Genomic DNA, 21,589 nt, shown 5'->3' with positions numbered 1-21,589 from the left:
AAAAAAAAAAGTTGCCGCAAACCCCTTTTTCTCTCCTAACCGTACTATTTTCTTAACCGTTATCAACGTCATTTTCCAAATCCAAGAATATTATCAAATTAACAGATTGATAACATTCTTGGGATCCAACCGACAATGGGTAATTAAGTAATTTAACTATTCCAACAGCTAAAGATCAGGGGTATTTTGGTAAGAACGAAAAACAGTAAAAAATACTGGGTTCAACTTCAGTCATAGTCTCCGTAAATCTCTGCGAAACTCTGAATTCAACTGTTTATAATTCTTTTCGCGTCATCTGTAAAAAAGGACAAAGAAATCTTTTTTTTTTTTTAATTTCCTCTAAATTTTTTATTTTATTTTTTTAGGGGCTGTCAAGTTCACACCAGAATTTGATTCATAGCTTTTCTCGGCGGATTTGCATTCCAAGTATAGTAAACATTTTTTTATTTAATTTTTCGATTTTCCGCCTTTTTAGTTGAATCTTGAGGAATAGTTTCGAGTGAAGTTAATTGTAACCACGGTTCCAGTTTCGATTCCGATTTCATTTTGGATTTAATTTCGTGTAAAATGGCGAAGCGTGGATATAAGCTGCGTATCCTTGAAGCTTAAATTCTTGTTCTTGTTTTCTTTTTCTTTTTGTTATTGTTATCGAAATGCTTAGCTTGAATACTTAGCTTCTTTTGCATTTTTATTGTGAATTTCAGCTCAAATTTGTTTTTTTTTTCTCTTTTAAAAAAATTTACTTTTTATTGATTAATTCAGGCCGTGTTTGCAACTTTGGCTTTGGTAGCTAAGGAAAATAAAGGAAAGGGAAGAAATTGAAGTCACAAGTCTTGGTTCTTGTGAAAATTTTGAAGCTTTTATAAAGATTTGTTCTTTAAGAGATAATGCTAGTCTAAGCTCAATTAATCTCAAGTTCAAAAGAAAATCGTAATAATGTTTGCTTCATTTGTCTAAAAGTGAAAATTTAAAGGCTCTTGGGGTGTTTTTATTTTGTTTCTTTTACTTCCTTGACAAATGAATGTAGAGGAATTTGTGGCTCATACAGCGAATGTGAATTGTCTAAGTATGGGAAAAAAGACATGTAGGCTTCTTATTACAGGTGGAGATGATCATATAGTCAATGTTTGGGCAATTGGGAAGCCCACTTCTTTAATGGTAACTTTTATATGCTTCTCTCTTGCTTAGATTGTTGCCAAATTTAGCTTTCGGATGGTATCTCTTATGCAGTAATTGTTTTCGTCCCTTGAATTCATATTTTGGATCAATTGATGCCAATAAGAATAAGGGTGATGTTGTATCTTGAATAAAAGAATAAGGGTATTCCTATGTGTTAATGTGCAGAGTCTCTGTGGTCATACTAGTCCGGTGGAATCTTTAGCTTTTGATTCGGCAGAAGTCTTGGTGCTTGCTGGAGCATCTACAGGTGTGATAAAGCTTTGGGATCTGGAAGAAACAAAGAGTAAGTTTTTGATTTCTCCTCAGGAAATCATGTTAAGAGCCCCATTGAAACTGCCTTTTATAATGTTTTATATCAGTTGGATGCCAAATGATAAAAGTATCTTGGTATTGGGTAAGATATTATGAAACTCAAATTCCTACTTTTTGACTTTCATTTTTTAAACATGTTGACTGTCAGCTTTTTCTTTTTTTTTTTTGGATAAGTAGTATTTCATTATCCAAAGAAGCTGGAGAAACCTGCTATGAGATAACAATATAATGAATGTACTATAGGATCATCAGCACTTATACCGAATTGACATCGGGTAATAATTAACTTGTAAAATGCTTGATGTTGTTCTTGAAGTGTAGTGGTTCGCGGACTTACCGGACACAGATCTAATTGCACTGCCATGGAATTCCATCCATTTGGTGAGTTCTTTGCATCTGGTTCCATGGACACAAATCTAAAGATATGGGATATCAGAAAAAAGGGATGCATTCACACGTACAAGGGCCATTCTCGAGGCATTAGTACTATTAAATTCACTCCTGATGGCCGCTGGGTAGTTTCTGGTGGATTTGATAATGTTGTAAAGGTAATTAGAGATCGCACCATCATCTGCATTGAATGACATCAGTTCTACTTATCTAATCATTTTTATCTTGTCACTGCTGACTAGGTGTGGGATCTTACTGCTGGAAAACTCCTGAATGAGTTTAAGTTTCATGAAGGACATATTTGCTCCATAGACTTCCATCCTCTTGAGTTTCTCCTGGCCACAGGTGAGATTTCCGTAGGAGTCATTGAGTTTATCATAATTGCATTTGCCTTTTCCTGTATTGCTTATCATTTCCAGCTTGATAATTTTTTCTATCAGATAAGGTGGGGTTTATGTGATAGAATTCCTTAACCTGCTTGCAAAGATTTAATCTTTTTCAGCAAAGTTTTAATTATTAATTTAGGGAAATGATTTGTCAGTCCATGTCTCATGCATTGTTCTTTTGTAAATAAATAGAAAATTCACAGCTTTGAACTTTGTTCCTTTTGTCATTGTGTATGTGGAACATTTACCCAATATTTCTGAATTGTTTACTCTCTTTATGCCTCTTGAAACCAGCATTTTCTTGGGAATATCTTAATTGATATGCAACCAAAATTTTTCAGGTTCAGCGGATGGAACAGTAAAATTCTGGGATTTAGAAACTTTTGAACTGATTGGATCTTCCAGACCTGAGGTATATAAACTTATGTGTCTCCAAACCAAAACCATAGAAGTTTGCTCCACCGATCCCTCCTCCCCTTCCCTCTGCTGAAGATACTCATTTTATGTAACAATCAGTCATTTACTTTATTTATTCATGTGGAGGGGGGAATGGAAAGAAGTCATAGAATGGTTTTGACTTCTCTTATTCTTTTAGAAGGAAAAAAAAATTAACTTTTTCCCTTTACCCAACATTTAACCAGATAGTGCTGTGTAGAATGCTAGGAAAACTTATTTTACTCTATTCCTCACTTAAGCAAATGTTTCTGTATTGGAGGTATATTATATAGATAAGTTATTTTGGCGTGATCATTCAAATTTCCAACAAAAGATTTGACACAGTTGTGTTTGATATGTATTAAGTGTCCTGTTTTGACACCTAAGTTTGAGAAAATATTCTCTCACTTTAAAGGAAAAGAAAAAAGTAAGTAAAAACTCCCTTTATTGATAACAAACCTTTTCCATCATACTTCTATAAAATGTTTATGTTCCTTCTTTTCAGGCTACGGGTCACTCAATTACCTTTCATCCTGATGGAAGAACCCTGTTCTGTGGATCAGACGATGGTTTGAGGGTTTGAACCTTACATCGTGAAACCGTTTGATTCTATCTGAATTAAAAAGCAAACTTCTGAATATCCGATGTCATAATTGTAGGTTTATTCATGGGAGCCAGTAGTTTGTCATGATTCTGTTGATATGGGATGGTCAACACTTGGTGACCTCTGCATCAATGAAGGGAAGCTTTTGGGTTGCTCATACTATAGAAATTCTGTTGGAGTCTGGGTAGCAGATGTAGTGGTATTTACAATCATCCTTTTCTTACGTTGCATGCCCTTTATGTTGGATCAATTTTGAACTTTTGCTCCAAAAGGTCTGAACCTGAGTGAAAAATTATTTGCACATGTCTCAGCATGTTGAGCCATACGGGCGAAATGACCACATGGAGAAGAAATTTAATCTTGAGGGAAGTTATTCTTCAGAGAAAGCAGGGAGTGGCATGAGGTCAACTTTGGGATCACGGTCCTTATCTCCTGATTATGAGACCAAGGAAATAAAGAACATATATATTGACAGTAAGTTCTCTTTTCGGTTGTTTTTATTCTTTGAACTGGTTGTTCTACCTAGTGTTACTTTGTTAACATGGTCAATATCCATGCCTGTGGAGCTTGACTGCTCAACTAATGACACAAATAAATTTGAAGGGGGCTTAATTTCCAAATATCAATTTTTTCCCCTACTAATTTCTTAAGCTATATTTTGTCTGACATGATACTCCCCCTTCTGTGAAAAGCTGCTGGCAGTAATACGATTACTACACAGAAAGATGACTCTTTCAATTCTACAAAAGTGATACTCCCATTGGATGCCATTGAAATAAGTAATCTGGTCGCTGAGAAGCAGAGTCCTGGAACAGGAGTTAATGCCAAATCTAATGGACAATTGGTAAACAAGTCTTTTATCACGCCTACCGTTGTTCCACGGGACAATCCTGTTGGGAAAGACTCTACCAATTCTGGAAAAGAATCTATCACCTTTTCAAGGACAAAACCGGGTATGTTGCTTAAACCAGCTCATGTTAGAAGATCATCGGTCAACAAGTTTGAGGTTGAAAAGCTATCAGCTGCAGTTGAATCAGGAACTCTTAGCAATATAAAAAGCGAGTTAGACAGTGCAATGGATGTGACTTCTCAAACTAGGCTTGTATCACAGGATGGAGCTAGAAAATCATGTGATGATAAGGATTCAAACATCAAGAATGTTATAGAGGAATCTAAAAAGATGTTATTACCACAGACAACCCCTAATCAAGAAACTTGTAAGTTTTATTATATACCATGTTATCATTTCTTAAGTCAGTTATGGTCATACATTTGTTTGTTATTCTGTTTCCTTGTTGTCTTTCTTGTGATAATTTGTGTCATATTTATTTATTCTATAGTTGTTAATGATTAGTGTTTGGTTTTTTCTTATCATTTTCAGGTAATGAATCCCTCAATTGCAACAAGGATTCAAACTTAGTCAAATTTGTGAATGGAGGTTTGCTATTTCTTTCCAGCTAAGTCTTCCAAATTATAAAACTGGATATATTTTGATCCTTAGAAATTTCTTTCTTGGCAGTGGCTGTTGTTCCAGGGAGAACGCGCACTCTGGTTGAGAGGTTTGAACGAAGAGAGAGATTAAACAGCAGTGGTGATCCGGCAACTAACATTACACCTCCTGCTGTACCTGAAACAGATAAAACACCAGCGCTAATGGTAAGCATAAGTGTATCTTTTCTCCAAGTTTCAAATTTCAATTTTTGCATGATCTAGACCAAGTTGGACAGACTTTCATGTGCATGTACTTTCACATTTTTATGACTGAATTAAATTTATTCCTCATGTTTAAACTTTACAGAAAGTAGAGACACAAATCTCTAAAATACAACCAATCTCTTACAATGATGCAAATAGTGCCGGAAGTCAAATTTCTAGAAAGGAATCAGCTTCTGGCTGTGAGGGAGGCATTATTGGAAGTCAGATTCCTAGAAGGGAATCAACCCCCACTTCTGATGGGATCATTACTGGAGATCAAATTTCTAGAAGGGAATTAACCCTCACCCCTGATAGAATGATTGCTGGAAATCAAAATTCTAGAAAGGAATCAACCTTTGCCCCTGATAGGTTGATTACTGGAGATCAAAATTCTCGAAAGGAATCAACCTTCACCCCTCATAGTATCATTACTGTAAATCAAATTTCTAGAAAGGAATCAAGCTCTGCATCTAGTGTTATCGTTACTGGAAATCAAATTTCTAGAAGGGAACCAACCTCTGCTTCTGATGGGATCATTACTGGAAACCAAATTACTAGAAGTGAATCGACTTCCATTTCTGATAGGATCATTTCTAGAAATCAATTTTCTAGAAGGGAAGCAACCTCTGCTAATGATAAGAGTGGACCAAATGGAACAATTACTGAAAATCAAATTTCTGAGAGGGGATTGAGTTCTGCTGATGATGGGAATGTTACTATTATTGAAAGACAAATTTCAAAGGGAGAATCAATCTCTGCTAATGATGGAAACATAACTGAAAGTCTGATGCAAATGCATGATATATTCTTAAGCACTCTTCGGTCACGCTTGACAAAGTTACAGGTAAATTTCGCTGTCTATTTGTGGATATAATTGGTGGTTGCATTGTAGCCGTTGCTTTTTTCTTTTCTGGAATTAATGTAGCTTTAGGCAAAGACATTGATACTTTCATAATCAGTGACTGCAGAATACTATATTAGTATTATGGTTTAGAACATGTCCATGTGCATCTAAACATCTGTGGCGGGTGGCAAACTTTTGTTTTGCTGAAAAGAAAGCAATTTAATTCTAGTAAAATGAAAATGGGAAAAGAAATCTCCATCATTAATGTTTCTGTTCTTTGTTTGCTTCTTACATGATATTTTTCTTTCATTCCTTGGTTGGATTTCTTAATTGATTTTGTGGTGAATTGTAGGTGGTGCGGCATTTTTGGGAAAAGAATGACATTAAAGATGCAATCAGTGCCCTGCGGAAGCTGCCAGATCATTCTGTGGGTATTTATGGGAAGATTTCATGTGTGTTGCTTTATTTAATGATGGTTACAAGTAGTAACAGAGGCTTGTCATGCATATTCTTTCTCTCTTTCTTAGACTCAATTACTTCTGGTGCAGGTGCAAGCAGACATAATCAGTGTTCTCATGGAAAAAATAGAGATTCTCACTTTAGATCTGTTTTCTGCCCTGCTTCCCGTGCTTATGGGCTTATTAGATAGCAAGATGGAAAGGTAATTTCAAAACAAAGTTTTAGTTCTTGTTATTATAAAATATTGTTCTAGAGATTTACTCTATCCATTGCTTTCAAAAACCAAACTTTTCATCTCTTAAACAATAAAATAATGGAGGAGGTATCAAGACATGGAATTCCGTTCAGGCATGTGGGTGCAAATTTGATTGATGTTATTCCTCATTTTTCAACATTTAAACAATGGACCTTTCTACTTATGAGTTATGATGCTCATACTGATTTTTGGGCTTGTGATATGAATATACAGGCATGTAAATGTCTCATTGGAGATGCTTCTGAAGGTTGTAGCAGTTTTTGGTCCAATGATACACTCAACTGTTTCAGCCCCACGTGGTGTTAGTGTTGATCTTCACGCTGAGCAGAGGTTCTGCCTTTCAGCTTCTTAACCATTATTATGGGTTTGATGAAACCACTATGAACTTATTGTTTTTCAAAATTTGAACGCAGACGAGAATGCTGCAAAATCTGCTTTATGCAGCTGCAAAAGATTCAAAAGCTTCTTCCACCACTTGTAAGGTGAGTTGCTCTTCGAGTAATTGCAGCTGACATTATAATAATAACTCAATATCCTTAACGGCAGTTTGCATATCATGATGTTTATACCCAGTGATGAAGCCTCGAGTATCCGCCTAAATTGGTTTCCTAGTTGAGTGAACGGCCAACATGATAAATTTCTTTTCCTTGTATTACTACAGGAGAGGCGGTGTAATAGCAAGATGTGCACAGGAATTGAATCAAGTTCTTCAACAATGACGGTGAATGCTGCCATCTAAATCATCTGCTGCTGAAGCATGAAAAATATGGCTTGGTTGACACCACTTTTAAAGATTCAAGTGTCATAGATGGCCATTTCGTATCATACATCTCGGATACACAATTTTGTCTTGCTACCTTACTATATTTCGATCTACCCATCTTCGTCGGTACCAGACTACTAGCTTGAGTAAGTATCACCACTTGAAACCGTTAAATCTTGAAGATGGAAGAAGCCAGCCTGTGAATCTCAATGTTTCTGGCACTCCACGGAAATTACCTTGTCATTCTGTTGTAATCTTTTTGTTAAAAATGTATGTAAGCATGTGCCAATGCAAATATACTCTTCAGCTACAACACTCAATGAAATATATCAATTCCTTGAAGCCGATTTTGTGGATTGAACCTTACAGGAACCCGAAGAGGTAGAGCAAGATTTAAGAATTGGCTACTTGGGCTAAGCTCTGCAAAACCAAAGAGCCGAAAGAGCCAACAATTTCTCCAGTCTTGGTAGCACAAGTGCAATGCAAAATGCCATGTGGCAAGAATAAGAAAACATCACCATCAGCACATTTATTGGGGACTGGCTTACTCTAGCCCACAGGAACAACGTAATCAGCAAAGCCATACACTGTCTCTTTTCCAAGGGCCCGCACCATTTCCTGAATTATGAAAGCCGTTCATCAATTTTTTTGTTTTTTCCTTTTGTCGAAAAAATAAAAAAAAGGGAGATTATTTTATTTTTAAGATTAACATAAATTGTGATTCATGATAGAATTTAAATTTTAATCATTTATGTCTATCTTTATTGGAAATTTGTTTGCTCCTAAATTTTGTAAGTTGTTGCATTCTTCTGGATTCTGTTAAAACTCTCCTTTTTTTTTCCTTTTATGGAAAACCTAATTATTGGAGTTCAAAAATAGATTTGGATAAAGTGTTTATAAATATTTTTAATTGATTTGATAATTTTAAATATAATAAAATGATACGATATAAAATAATATAAAATACATAAAAATAACAAAATCTAAAATTGTAATAAAATTTATTTTGATTTGATAATAATAAAAAAATATATTTTGAATTAACGTGTTAACATAAAATATAATATAATAATTTTTATATTTTATTAATATTTAATAAAAAGTAAATATAATTTTCTTGTACAAATTATTAAATCTAATATATATTAACACAACCCAACAAGCAGAAAGAGCTGTTTATTTTTTGTATTGTCTTGAAATGGAAAACATCATCAATAATACTCCATGAAAGGCATGTGAATGCTAATTTAGTACATTCCTTTCTGATCCATTCAAGAACATGTTCCCTTTGGGTTAACCGATATGATTAAGACAGCAGACAATTCATTAATCACATATCAAAGTTTGGTCAGTGATGTTGAAACCAATGCCAGAAAAAAAATGTAAAAGAAAATTCCCTGCGATGGTTTGATCATTGGGAAAGTTAGGATGTCAACCTAAGTGAAAACAAAGCCTAATTAAAAGCAACAAAAACTGTTGAGTCAAACATTAGTTTCACATTGTCAGGGGAAAATTTTAAGAAGATTTTCAACAGCATTTTCTTCTTACCTACTAATTTATGTCCAAAATAGATGTAGTAATTTAAAATAAAATATAAATAAGAAAGATGAGAGTAATATAATTTAAAATTTTAATAAAAATTATAAATATATTTTAAAAATATATATATTTTTATATCGATATAAATTATAATATATAATTTTTATATAAAATATAATATAAATATATAAATTATTTATATTTTACCCTATCCGAACATATAAATTATCGAATTTATGTCCAAATAAAAAAATAATTTAAAAGGAAAAATAAAAGGTGGGGGCTCATATTATATTCTATGCTTGTTTTCTAGGCCATTAAAACTATGCTTTTTGAAGGATGATAATATACCTAAATTCTTGTAACATTGACAATTAATCAATTGAGATAATGATATTCAAATTAAAGAATAAAATTTTCATTTTCTTTATTTGGAAATTTTATTTTCAAATATTGACTAAAAAAAAAGTCTTTATGGAATAAAAATTGCTTATGTTTATGATTGCACCTAATGTCAAATTCAGTAAGCTTTTCACATATTAAAAAAAAAAAAGAAAATTCAATTAACATTTTTTTTTCATTTTTTTAAGAAGAGAAAGTTCTATTTAATATGTAAATAAATATTTTATAATATTTTAAATAAAACTATTTAAAATTATCTTCTGATGCTATTAATTCTTACACCTATCAAAACTATTGTATCCACTAATTTTTATACATTATTTAAAAAAAATAAATAAAAATATTATTTTAAAAAATAATTATATGTACCAATTAAATTAAATTTATCCTAATTGATATAATCTAGTATAAATCCTAATTAAGAAAGGAGTTGAATGTCATTTAGAAAAAGACAAAGTGACTGTAGGGACAATTAGGTCAATCCAGCGTGTCCAAAAAACAGAAAAGCCAAATAAAAGACAGCGCCCCTTAGCCCCCGTTTCTTATTTCCTAACCAAAACAAAAATAATGTAATAATTAAAAAAAAAAAAAACCAAAAACAAAAACAAAATTCCAGGCCCCTTAAATTAGAAAAAGAACAAGTCTTTTCATTGTCCCATGTTTTCTCTCTCTAAAAAAATTGTAATCTTTTAAAATTTTCCCTAGAAAAAAAATCAAACCTTTAATCTCTCTTTCTCTCTCATCAAATCTTGTAATTATTCCATAAATTTTCTTCGCTTCCGTACTGTTTTCTTCTTCTGCTCTCGCTTTGGCTGTTTCCAATTTTCCATTACCATTAAAAATTGGAAATTTTGTACCCTTTAAACGAATTTAAAAAAAAAACCACTCGTCTTCTCCGTAAAAACCGCCTTTTGTTTTCGTTTCTGGGGAAAAAATGTTTTTGCGAGGGTGGTGTCGGCGAAAGTACACCGAAGGCGCCTAGAGAAAGGCGGTCGCTTTTAATTTAATTTAATTTTCCGGTGGTGGGTCGTTGTTGCTGCTATTGAATTAACCCTGGCCGTACACGCGGACATGGGAGCGGAGACGATAACGGGAAGGTGGGGTACGTGGGAGGAGCTTTTGTTAGGTGGGGCAGTTCTCCGGCACGGTACCCGAGATTGGAATCTCGTCGCCTCGGAGCTCCGAACCCGAGCCGTTTCTCCTTTCGCTTTCACTCCCGAGGTTATTAGCCAATTAATACTTTAATTCAATTAATGAAATCTTATTTGATTTAATCCTTTTTTTATTAGAAATCTTATTTGATTTAATCCTTTTTTTATAAAAAATAATTTTCCCTTTTTTTTCACAATTTTTTAATTTTTTATTTATTTATTTATTTTGAGTATTAAAGAAATGGGCATGGAAGAAGACAGCGACATGAATGGGAGGGGGGGATTCGTTATATTTTATGTGGTAGTTAATTATTTTTAATGAAGATATGATCATTGGTCAATGTCAACGACGGCTTCCTTGGCCAACAGGGAAAGGACTTGTCACGGGGTATCCACGTGACTAATAAGGATCAGAACATGAAGTTGAACTATGGTTAGTGTATGATCTGCACTTCAGGGTGGTTTCTTAGTATAATGATGTTTAGGACAAGAGTAGGAAGGTAATAATGATTTGGCTTGGAAAGTGGACAATTTAGGAAATGAGGGTTAATAGGATCCAATGAAAAGCTAATTATGGCAGCTATTGGTATCCATGAATGTTACTTGATTAGCTTTAACTAATGCTTAATTTTGTTGGTTGTATTACAAGTTACCTCTCAAAACCATGGAACTTTAGGTTTGCAACAACCTAGGCTTGTCCTAATGTTTGGTAAGAAAGATTTCAAGGTTCGAATCCCGCCTCCCTCTTGGCCTTCATCATATATACAAACAAAAAAGAACTTTTAAAATTGGCGGTTGTGAACTAGGTAAGCTGGGGCCAAGCTAGACAAAAGGCAAACAGTGAAGTTAATGAAAAAAGGAAGGTTGGCTGAATTACTATATTACAATGGTGTAAAAAAAATTTTGGGGGGCCATGGCCCATGCCTGCCCCCCTTTGGATTTGCCTCTATAGGTAAGGGATGTAGTTTGGTTCATCCCATGTTTATATACACTCTTTATCAGCACTCCAATTTATTTATCGTGAAGTATTGAAGTTCCTGTGAATAATGTTTCAAAGGCATTGGTGTGAACCAACCTGTTTATAATTCAACTATATGATTAAGGATGTGTCTTTTATTGAACAAGTTAAATCTTCCTTGTTCATGCAAGGAGTAATAGAATAGTACTGCTGCTGTAATGCAGTCGATTAAATTATTTGTCAAAATGCTTAATTTTATTTTCATAAATTTCATCTGATGAAGTTGGTAACTGAATGCAGGTTTGTAAAGCTAAGTATGAGGATTTGCAACGACGATACTCAGGTTGCAAGTGGGTAATCCTGTGCTGAGTTTGTCACATGTTTGCTTAATTACATTCTGATATATGGTGTTTTATTAACATTTGTATTACATTTTCTTTCTTAGAACTTGGTTTGAGGAGTTACGTAAACAACGAATGGCAGAGCTGAGGCAAGCTTTAGAACAATCCGATGATTCAATTGGGTGAGTAATGTGCCTTTTGCCAACACGATGTAGTTAACAGCACATTTATTCCTTTCAGGCAAATGCATTATGCTACTAGTAGTGTGAATCTTGTTTCTACACTCTTCTTTGTTATCTGTCAATGGATTTAGCTGTTGGAGTACCCTTCAAAGGTTGCTTGCCAAAGTAGTAGAAGAGAAAGCTAAGACCTGGTTAATAGTTTTGGAAGAGCTTTTCTGAATAGTCCTAACTTCTTTTGTTTTTATAATGATTTGAACTTAGTGAAGATATACTTAAAGTGAGTTTGAGAGTTTAATTAAGTTTTTAACTTACTATGTCTCCAAGTACATGGACCTGCATTTTGTTTTTATAGCAATGGCACATGAAAACTTATGAATTTGGTCTTTGTTTCTTTGGATTTTTTACGTCGTAAAACTTGCATTCTTGCGTTTATATTGCTCTAGACTCAATCTAGTTCTTCTCAGGTCGCTGGAATCAAAGCTCGAAAATTTAAAGGCTGAGAAAATAGATGATTCACGGGTTGATTACGATTCCAGTCAGACAGAATCAGCCCTACCATGTCTTAAAAACGAGGGAGTTGAATTTTCCAGTAAGGATACATATAAGGATGGCCTCTCTGCTGGTAGTTTCACACAGGACGCTGAGACAAACTGGGCACCTGATTGTCAGATTCGAGCTGCAGTGCCTGCTGAGGAGATGGATTTGAAGCCAGGAGATTCATTGACCTCCAAGAGGGAGAAAGTTTTAAGCATTGACAAGTTGACAGACGCTTTCTGTGGAGGACAGTTGCAGAGTATAAGAAAGAGGAGGGGGAAGAGAAAGAGAAAAGACTGCAGTAAGGATGCCAAAGAAGGGAGTGTTGGAGAAAGTGAGTCTCTAGGCCCAGCTGATGTTGCAAGTGCCTCATGGTACAAAGAAACTTCGGCTAGCAACTCTGCTCAGTTTGCCAGATCTTCAGGTGTTGAGGATCATAGAAAATGTTCAAGTAAGGAAGGGATTGATGATATAATGGGAATATTTAGTTCTGTAGCTGAGAATGATTGTGCTTCTGTCTTTCGAAGAAGGCTTGATAGCCAGGTAAGGACAATATTCTTAGTTTAGTTAGTTGATGATATCAATAATTTTTTTAATCTGCTCTTCAGTTACACCAAGCTTTGGTCTTCATTCAGTTGTACCAAAGCTTTATGTTGATAAATGGGTAATCTCAACATTGTTCTTTTCTCAAACACAGAAAAGAGGAAGATACAAGAAGATGATTCTGCGGCACATGGATTTTGACACCATAAGATCAAGAATAGCCTCTAATTCCATCATGTCTGTTAGAGAACTCTTTCGTGATATGTTATTAGTCGCCAACAATGCCTTGGTTTTTTATTCCAAGAACACGCGTGAATATAAATCTGCACTACTTCTGAGACATATTGTCACTGCAACTTTGCGACAACATTTTAAGGAGTATGAAGGTAAGGTTCCTATCACCACCTTTACCTCTAGCAGACCTATGCATAAACCTCCTGCAAAGCCCCGAAGCATTCGCCCTTGTAATCGCAAACTGCCAGGAAACACAGCCAACAATATGAATCCAGTGGTTGAGAATTCTCATGGAAGTAAAAAGACACCTAATGCAGATTCTCCTCCATCAGTGGAGTCCTTAGCGGAGACAAAGAAGGGTTCAGCTCGGCCAAGAAAAGTGAGCCGTGGATGCACTAGTCAAAAGTCCGACAGTCCAACCAAAGGAAGAAAGAGAACTCGAGTCCGGTGATCGTGTTGTATAGTGTACATTCATCCTTGTAAAAACCAGTTGTAACTCAATGTCCTAAATGTAGGTTTCTATAGTCATCTGGTGTATATGTTTTCCCCCTTTAGATAGACAGCTGCAGAACTGCACTGTAACTTGTAACACTAAAACATTAAACAGTGAAAGAAGAAAATTAAAAAAAAAAATGAAACCTTTTTTGAAGTACAAGTTTTCTTCTTCTGGATAAACAATGGCAGAACAAGCTAATCACTTGTTGCTCTCCATGTTTAGTGTAATGGTTATTGTCCATATGTTCAAAAAGATTTAGGACATTGAACCAATCAGATTCACAGGCTTCTAGGGCTGGCTTTTGCATTGTAAGTTTCTGTAACTAGACCTTGGCTCATTGGGTTAGCAAGAGCCACCCATATGTTAGACTGGGTTAAAACTTACATACTACACTAGTAGTCATACCATTTAGAATTGTAGCCAAAAACAATGATAAGCAGAAGCAACTCAAGAAACGCAAACTGCATGGGCCATTCCCACAAATCATTGGATTGCACATAAATTTTGAGGTAGGGCCTTAATCATGGCCCAACTCAATAAAAACAAAGTAACAAAGAAAAGGGTTTCTGAAATTATAGTACAAGGCTTCAGCCAGAAAAATTTTCAATTGTTTATCTTGACTTGGTCGCCCATGCTAAATTTGCTCGGTTGTTGGTTAACCTCTTTTGCTAGGATAAGCAATGATCTTTAACCACTTTGATGACCAAAATCACTCGCTTTTCAAGCAACTTCATTTCTCTAAAGTGGATGTTTCCCCAGCCACTCCCTTGTTTCTTCCCAATCTCTATCGACTCCTAAAGCCAACTAAAGGCCATATATTCATGAGGTAAGCAACACCAACCGGTTCCAATATTATAAACAAGTAAATATTGTTGGGATTTGATTATTTATGCAAGACAAAAAATGATAAAGCCAAAACTAGCTCACGGGATTAAGATATATCTGTTTCCACAGTATTTCTAAAAGAGTTAGTTCGTGACAATGAAAGGTCAAGTTTTATTGCTACTTGTGTCATTATTACTTGTTGACTTTTGCATCAAAGTGGTTAATATTTCTTTTCTTCATGCATAAACATAGAAAGAGTAAGTCGAAAGCTTGCCATGCTGGCATGTGTTAGACAAAAACCCTAGTCATCAGTCGCCCAAATCTGACCCATGTCTTTTTTTTTCTTTTTTTCTCTAAGCTCTCTTGAAACTCAACATGTTTTAGATGACTTGCAAACCTAAGCCATAACAAGCTTAGGAACAGCTCTTCACCGTCCCCAGCTACATCAAACAATAACCATACACATTTTTGTTGCTAACATTCCATCAAGGAGTGCTTATAGCACCAAATCTCGCAATTTGTATTCTATGCTGTTTTGGAACCATAAATGGGTTGTGTTTGATCACATGAACCTAACCACATTGCTGCAACATTGATAAGAAAGATATTATGAACAAATATGTGGGCATGCACGATTGTTATGTGTATCTTTTTGATATTCAAAAGCACTCTATACTCAGTCTCACATGAATTATGTGATCATCAACGTTAGATTCATAGCAGCTCTTTTTTTTAAACTGTTAGTAGATCTATAAAACATCCTTTTCCAAGCTGATTATATATGTTTCTGATCGGGCAGACAGGGGCAGCTGATAATCCTGCCAAAGCTCTCATGTTTTGATTCGGCACTGTCCTTTCCTAAGATTATTAGTAATTTATTAAAATTTGTTTCTCTTATTAATTGCTTCAGGTGGGTCCATTTAATTTTTAAAGAAAAATAATTTTAATAACAGAATTGAAAAATGAAAATCCAATTGAGAGGGAGAGATAGTGAACTGAGGTTGAGTATAAAAGGGATTGGAGTGAGACAGAAGACGACAGTGTTTTTGCAGCTTTGTTCTTCAGCACATCCCTTTGAAACGTGGCGTTGCTCCCAATTTTTTCGGTTTTTGGTCGACCCTTTCCTCCCTTCTCTCTGTTTTTGCTGATTCATTCATTCAATTTGGTATTGTTGAATCAGACGACTCACATTTATCCAACCCTTTGCTCGTTTCTAGCTTCAGCTTTGATCAATCAATTCGCCTCCGTTTAATCTCTAAGGTTCCATTGTCTCTTCTCAATTTATGTTTTTTATTTTTACTTTTCTTTTTTGACAATGGTAGGTGGTTCAAGCTTTTAGCTGTCATTGCTTTTCGATTTTCTCTTTTGGCTTCAATGTTCTTTCTATCTCTGTTTTCAATCTGAAAATCTAAACTTTGCTCTTTACACTGATTGTTCTTTCATTTTGTTTTTAAATCTCATTCTGGAGCTTAAAACAGTAATAGCTACAGTCTCAGATCTAACAAAAACTCAAAACTGATTTTTTTTTCCTGTTTATGGAAACGAATTTCTCTGCTTTCTTATTTTCCAAATAACCCTTAATCTCTGGGGCCATTTATTTATTTTTCATAGGTTTTTTTTTGTCTGCCAGTTGCAGTGAAGCTTTGATGACTGTAAGGACAAGTAATGGTTAATTTTAAATCTTTGTAACTGGGATTCTGTTCTGTTCTAGATTTTGTGGGTGTCGGTCAGATTTCCAAATTTAGAATGGCAATGTGAAGCCTTTTTTTATTTTATTTTAAATTTGGCCATTGTGATACCGTCACATGCTTCAACTTCTTTAAACACCTCTTATATTTCATGATTTAATGGCTCCACCTATTTCATCTCTTCTCCTCCATCTTAATTTCTCAGGTTTTAATTTATTTTATCTTCTATTTGCAACTTCCAATGCCTTATTTCAGTTGTTGAGGCCAAAAAAAAAGGGTCTTTTTGTTATTATGATTAATAGTCTTTCAGTAGACATTAATTGTTTGCATTTACCTTGAAAAACTTTTGATGTAACTTTTTTTTTTTTTTTGTACATGCAATTACTTGCAGTTTGTTATGAGGGTAATATAAAGGCTTTGATTGTCTATGAAGACATTTAAATCATGGAATGCGCTTGTCAAGAAAAGAAATGCTTTATCTGACGGGGTATGCTCTTCCTTTTTAGTTAAAGCTTGAAGGCCTTCGAAAATAGAAGTTTCTGTCGCATTTTATTTTTAAAGCTTCTAAATGTCTGATGCTGTTGCAGGGAAACTGCGGATTTAAAATGAAGCAGCTTCCATTTATGGGAGTTATTTGTACAGTTATGTTGTTCATTGTGTATAGAACCACAAATTATCAATACCATGAGACAGAGGTATGTCAACTCCACTTATTCACTAGATTTCACTGGTTTTGATTTCCAATCAGGAGATAAATGGATTTTGTTATTCCTGGCCTTCTGGTGGTCAATCTGGGATCTTTTGTTAGTCCACTAATTTCATGTTGGATTGGTTTATTGTAACAAGGTCTCTGATTACTCAGAGAAGAAAAAATGGTCTCTCCTTGTGAGGCTTTCTAAAGCTATATTCTGATCTCTTTTAAATGCTTTTCTCTTATTTTCAGATGGAAACGAAATTGCATCCTTTTGAAACAGTAAAGGTAAGCATGTTAATTCTAGCGTATACCATGCCAAAGTCAGTTTTTAGTTCCTTTAGTTGCCTGAGCTTGTAGAGCTGGAAACTTTTTGCCTTGGTTTTTCGTCAGACTACGTTTTAGTATAAATTAATGTGTAATTCTTAATTCATTAAGTTCTCTCATTGGTACACCATTTGGCTGCATTTCCCTCATGTAATTGTTTTCTTGTCTCCAAAGTTGTTTATTATGTTTGTGGCTAGGATTATCGACTGCCTTCTGGGAAATTGAAAAGTTTGCCTCATGGCATCATGCAAGCTCATTCAGATTTGGAACTAAGGCCTCTGTGGTCAAGGAGTAGTTCGCGGTCAAAGGTGAGATTCCAATCTCTGGCATGAATTTGTATGCTAGGATATGAATGTAGCCCACTTTCTTTGTTGTTTTTGGTTTTTCTTTCCCCTTAGTTTTCTCTTTGAGTGGATAAAGTAACAGATGATCTCAGTAGGCTTAACAGGTCTAATGACTATTGCTTTCTGCTGGAATTTTTATTCTTGCAAAAAGGATCTTTATTCTTGCAAAAAGGATCGGATTGTTTACAATTGTTCATGACATTGGTTGGGTATCTCATTACAGGTTAATGATACCACAAATAAGAACTTGCTGGCAATGCCTGTCGGTATCAAGCAAAAAGAAAATGTTGATGATGTTGTGCAAAAGGTATTGCATCTTGCCCTGTTGACTTTCAAATTTGATGAACTGCACATTCTTTGCCTAACTTTATTGAATTCAGTTTCTTGAAGCAAAATTTTCCATTATTTTATTCCATTATGATGGCAATGTGGATGGATGGTGGGATCTTGACTGGGGTGACAAAGCCATACACATAGTAGCTCATAACCAAACAAAGTGGTAAGACTCATTGCTGGTGAAAGGATTTCTTTTGTTCTATGTCTTGTGAAACATGTTGGTGGATGTGTATGCTCATAATAAAATTGAATTATATCTAAGCGCAGACCGCACATATTGTAGGTTCTCTCATTGAAGCAGTTTATGATTAGTTAAACTTATGTTATCTATTGGATTCAAAATATAACCCATTTCATAATTCAAGCAATAGGATAGTTGGGGAAATAAAAGGTTTTGAGTCGTTTTAAGTTGGATTCTTCCATCTTGGGACTTACTGTGAAAAAATAAGGCCTTGATCAATAGTTCTATGATTCTTAAATTTTGTATGCTAATACTGTGGATTCGTATTGTTCAATCTAAAGTTTGTGCTGCTGTCGAGTGCACATGTAACATTATTAATTAATGTTTGTATGTGCCAACTCTAGGAGTTTGGTCTGCTAAAGAATAGGGTCATGGACCTTGGACTGCTCACTGCTTGAAAAATAGAAAGCCACTGTCTTAGATGAATGTTATTGATAGTTTTATTTTATCCATATTATGTCTATGGAATTTCCTGATTGAATTGCCAAAATGATCATTGTCCTTGTTGCTACTTCAATATGGTGTTTCTTAGGTTTACATTTTTCTGTTAATTGGATAAACATAGTGATCTCTTCCTTCTTTCAGGTGGTTTGCAAAGCGCTTTCTACATCCAGATATTGTGTCTATTTATGACTACATATTTCTCTGGGATGAAGATTTGGGGGTGGAGCATTTTGATCCAAGAAGGTAAATGGCTTTTATGACATTTCTGTTACCGGCAATATCTTGATGTTATCTTGACTTTACATAATATTATGTTCCATTCCATAATAATATATAATCTTCTGTCTGGTTTTCTCAACATCTAGTTCAATCTTTCACTTAGTTATTATTTGCGCTTTTTGAGGCTTTTGTTTGTTGCTTAATGACCCAAACAATTTTATTAATTGGGAACTTTTCCTTCTTCAGGTACCTAGAAATTGTAAAGTCAGAAGGTTTAGAGATTTCTCAGCCAGCTTTAGACCCAAATTCGACAGAAATACATCACAGAATCACTATACGAGCAAGAATGAAGAAGTTTCATAGGTGAATGGGATGGTCTATGACTATTCATAAAAAGCTTACATATTATTATTTGTACACTTATATGAAAAGTTTTGGCAATCACAGGAGAGTCTATGACCTTAGAGGTAAAACAAAGTGTTCAAATGCAAGTGAGGGGCCACCATGCACTGGGTGAGTAATTCTATCATCACATTGCTTGGTGGTATGATAGAATTTTTTTAGCAATTTAATGACAGTAATTTCATACAACAAAGTATTTGGAAAAAGAGCAATCTATGTTTTGTATCCTTTGTCATTGTGCTTGATAAATCTTACAAGTGTAATGCACGATTGCTTGGATTCAAGTCCTAAAAAGGATTTGCTCGAATTTTCATCTTCCAAACTCCATCTGAGATCCACTGCTGCAAGCAGGTAAAACCATCTGCTTGTCCAGTAGATACGACCAAAGATAAGTGGATTGATGAAAATCTTGAAGAATATCTATTGTCATTATCTAGTTAGACAGTGCTAATTTTAATCATTCATATTGTCTTTGCAGATTTGTGGAGGGAATGGCTCCTGTGTTTTCAAGATCTGCCTGGTATTGTGCATGGCATCTGATACAGGTAATCTTGTATGTTATCCTTCTCTACATAGAATTTCTGGCATCTGATACACGTAATCTTGTATGTTAACCTTGTCTACATAGAATTTTAACAATGGCACGGTTGATTCTTTGCTTCATTCTCTGCCTTGCATTTCCAAATGATCTACTCTTTCTTTTTTCTGTCAGTTTGCAGCGTAGACATGTATCACAACACGTATCATTTTCTCATTTTCTGTTTATTTTTGCTATTAATCTTTAAGCCTTTCTTTTTCTTTTCATTCAGAATGATCTTGTTCATGGATGGGGAGTGGATATGAAACTTGGGTATTGTGCACGGGTAAGATTCACTTGATGCTATTTTGGACCTGCTTAGCCCTTGTTGACTACTCATTCTTTGTAGTTCATTTCCCTTTTTCATTCTAATAAACATATATTTCCGCCGACGGCTGAGAAAATATAATATTATTATGGATACATATGTTAATATTTAGGGTGATCGTTCAAAGAACGTTGGCGTGATTGACAGTGAGTACATTGTTCATAAGGGCATACAAAGTCTGGGCGGGAGTGGGCATCCAACAACAAGGGCAACCATAAAGGTTCTGCTTTGCCTCCTCCCTTCTAATATTTTCCGTATTTTTTGGGTGACTTAATTTGTTTCTATCATTTCTTATCTTATCATCAAGGTCAACTATGATAAGAGAGATTTCCTTTCATATTCATCCAGGCAGTCATGCTGCTCTAGATATTATATTTCCCTTGGTTTCTCAATTGATTTTCTTGCTTATGTGCAGGGACATGGGACTTCAGGTTTTGATCTACGAACCGAGGTGAGATTAGTAATTCAATTATCCCCACTCAATATACCTGCCATGGATATTACGGCCCGTAGGATGAATGAATGAACTGAGATGAGCTTTTGCCCATTTCTTCGGATGAATGAATAGATATCTTATGGCCTGTAGGACATGATTGTCTTCAGATTCATCTAAAGGCCTGTACAAGGACAATGGTTTTGTAATAAAGTCTTAAGGATGAATGAATGAACCGAGATGAGCTATTCTTAAGGATGAATGAATGAACCGAGATGAGCTTTTGCCCGGTCTCTTCGGATGAATGAATAGATGAGATGTCTTATGGCCTGTAGGACATGATTGTCATCAGATTCATCTGAAGGCCTGTACAAGTGCAATGGTTTTGTAATAAAGTCTTATACTGTTGCAGATTCGGAGGCAATCCACTGGGGAACTTAAAGCCTTCAAAGAACGATGGAATAAAGCTGTAGAAGAGGACAAGAACTGGGTGGATCCATTTCTAAGATATCAAAGGCGCAGAAAACAGAAACGTCAAACACAATTGAGTTTTAAACTCATGTCCTAACCAAGCTGGTTGGTTGGATATGTTTGTTCGGCTACCTCACACGCAGATACAGTTGTCTCATCCATTACTTGTATTTTAGTTCCCCTAGCCTTTTCTTGGATGCTTATTATTATTTCATTATTTGAACATTCATAATTCTTTTCCCATGCTCCGAATCTTGTCTAATATGTCTAGCTTTACATATTTTCCTCCATTTTTTTCTGCAATTTGTAATTAAAAAGTATATCAACGTGTAACTTCAATTGATTAATTTAATATTAAAAATATGAAATTAAACAAATTTCTTTTTTTTTTTTTTTTTATCATGCCTATTTCATTTGTTTTAATCATCATTCATCCGCTCTGGCTAAGAATTTACTAATCAAGAGATTAAAACCCATTATTTATGTTTCAAAAAATAATAATAATAATAACAAAGAAATCTTTGGTATGATTTTTAATTGACCTGTTCAATAGTTGAAAT

General features: G+C 34.8%; 3 protein-coding genes across 12 annotated transcripts; all 3 read left to right on the top strand.

Annotated features, from left to right (window-relative positions):
- Window positions 1–235: 235 nt before the first annotated feature.
- LOC111281050 (katanin p80 WD40 repeat-containing subunit B1 homolog KTN80.1-like) lies at window positions 236–8,194 on the top strand. 8 transcript variants are annotated; one of them, XR_002689081.2, is made up of 19 exons: window positions 240–592; window positions 1,028–1,158; window positions 1,345–1,462; window positions 1,813–2,039; window positions 2,124–2,226; window positions 2,609–2,679; window positions 3,208–3,279; window positions 3,362–3,505; window positions 3,618–3,780; window positions 3,999–4,523; window positions 4,688–4,744; window positions 4,826–4,962; window positions 5,105–5,845; window positions 6,198–6,272; window positions 6,394–6,506; window positions 6,774–6,890; window positions 6,974–7,042; window positions 7,222–7,469; window positions 7,693–8,194. XR_002689081.2 is itself a non-coding variant. In XM_089756809.1 (19 exons), the coding sequence occupies exons 1-19, from the start codon at window positions 568–570 to the stop codon at window positions 7,277–7,279; spliced, it is 2,871 nt and encodes a 956-aa protein (XP_089612935.1). In that variant the 5' UTR covers window positions 240–567; the 3' UTR covers window positions 7,280–7,665. The 8 variants fall into 8 exon arrangements, 5 of the variants coding, with proteins under 5 accessions (XP_022724347.2, XP_089612935.1, XP_022724345.2 ...); XR_016334917.1 differs by having other exon boundaries at window positions 7,222–7,593; XM_089756809.1 differs by lacking the exon at window positions 7,693–8,194 and having other exon boundaries at window positions 3,999–4,259; window positions 4,335–4,523; window positions 7,222–7,665.
- A 1,663-nt stretch (window positions 8,195–9,857) lies between these two features.
- On the top strand, window positions 9,858–13,856 carry LOC111281279 (uncharacterized). Of its 3 annotated transcripts, none has more exons than XM_022868994.2 (5): window positions 9,858–10,485; window positions 11,674–11,723; window positions 11,819–11,896; window positions 12,361–12,973; window positions 13,128–13,856. In XM_022868994.2, exons 1-5 carry the CDS (start codon window positions 10,336–10,338, stop codon window positions 13,656–13,658), a joined length of 1,422 nt encoding a protein of 473 aa, XP_022724729.2. In that variant the 5' UTR covers window positions 9,858–10,335; the 3' UTR covers window positions 13,659–13,856. The 3 variants fall into 3 exon arrangements, with proteins under 3 accessions (XP_022724729.2, XP_022724730.2, XP_089613482.1); XM_022868995.2 differs by lacking the exon at window positions 9,858–10,485 and adding an exon at window positions 10,535–10,848; XM_089757356.1 differs by lacking the exon at window positions 9,858–10,485 and adding an exon at window positions 10,882–11,367.
- Window positions 13,857–15,457: 1,601 nt separating this feature from the next.
- On the top strand, window positions 15,458–21,272 carry LOC111280361 (uncharacterized). The gene is made up of 15 exons (XM_089757536.1): window positions 15,458–15,788; window positions 16,608–16,703; window positions 16,804–16,911; window positions 17,160–17,195; window positions 17,432–17,542; window positions 17,802–17,885; window positions 17,959–18,077; window positions 18,741–18,842; window positions 19,065–19,181; window positions 19,266–19,331; window positions 19,699–19,765; window positions 20,030–20,083; window positions 20,238–20,345; window positions 20,541–20,576; window positions 20,971–21,272. The coding sequence occupies exons 2-15, from the start codon at window positions 16,644–16,646 to the stop codon at window positions 21,124–21,126; spliced, it is 1,224 nt and encodes a 407-aa protein (XP_089613662.1). The 5' UTR covers window positions 15,458–15,788; window positions 16,608–16,643; the 3' UTR covers window positions 21,127–21,272.
- Window positions 21,273–21,589: the final 317 nt, after the last annotated feature.

The sequence above is a fragment of the Durio zibethinus genome, chromosome 28 (assembly GCF_047325235.1).
Source record: "Durio zibethinus cultivar Kanyao isolate XHJ-2024 chromosome 28, ASM4732523v1, whole genome shotgun sequence".
Classification (NCBI taxonomy): domain Eukaryota; kingdom Viridiplantae; phylum Streptophyta; class Magnoliopsida; order Malvales; family Malvaceae; genus Durio; species Durio zibethinus.
The sequence above is the reverse complement of the archived record's forward strand: the minus strand, read 5'-3'. Positions and strand labels throughout refer to the sequence as shown.

Bases quoted from the DNA above. Each gene is read 5' to 3' on its own strand.
- LOC111280361 (XM_089757536.1), top strand. From the start codon at position 16,644: ATGAAGACATTTAAATCATGGAATGCGCTTGTCAAGAAAAGAAATGCT. The intron at 17,196-17,431 runs GTAAGCATGTTA...GTTTGTGGCTAG, and splicing joins ATCCTTTTGAAACAGTAAAG to GATTATCGACTGCCTTCTGG. The intron at 17,543-17,801 runs GTGAGATTCCAA...ATCTCATTACAG, and splicing joins GGAGTAGTTCGCGGTCAAAG to GTTAATGATACCACAAATAA.
- LOC111281279 (XM_022868994.2), top strand. From the start codon at position 10,336: ATGGGAGCGGAGACGATAACGGGAAGGTGGGGTACGTGGGAGGAGCTT. The intron at 11,897-12,360 runs GTGAGTAATGTG...AGTTCTTCTCAG, and splicing joins CAATCCGATGATTCAATTGG to GTCGCTGGAATCAAAGCTCG. The intron at 12,974-13,127 runs GTAAGGACAATA...TCTCAAACACAG, and splicing joins GAAGAAGGCTTGATAGCCAG to AAAAGAGGAAGATACAAGAA.
- LOC111281050 (XM_022868610.2), top strand. From the start codon at position 568: ATGGCGAAGCGTGGATATAAGCTGC. The intron at 2,227-2,608 runs GTGAGATTTCCG...AAAATTTTTCAG, and splicing joins TGAGTTTCTCCTGGCCACAG to GTTCAGCGGATGGAACAGTA. The intron at 6,273-6,393 runs GTGGGTATTTAT...CTTCTGGTGCAG, and splicing joins GGAAGCTGCCAGATCATTCT to GTGCAAGCAGACATAATCAG.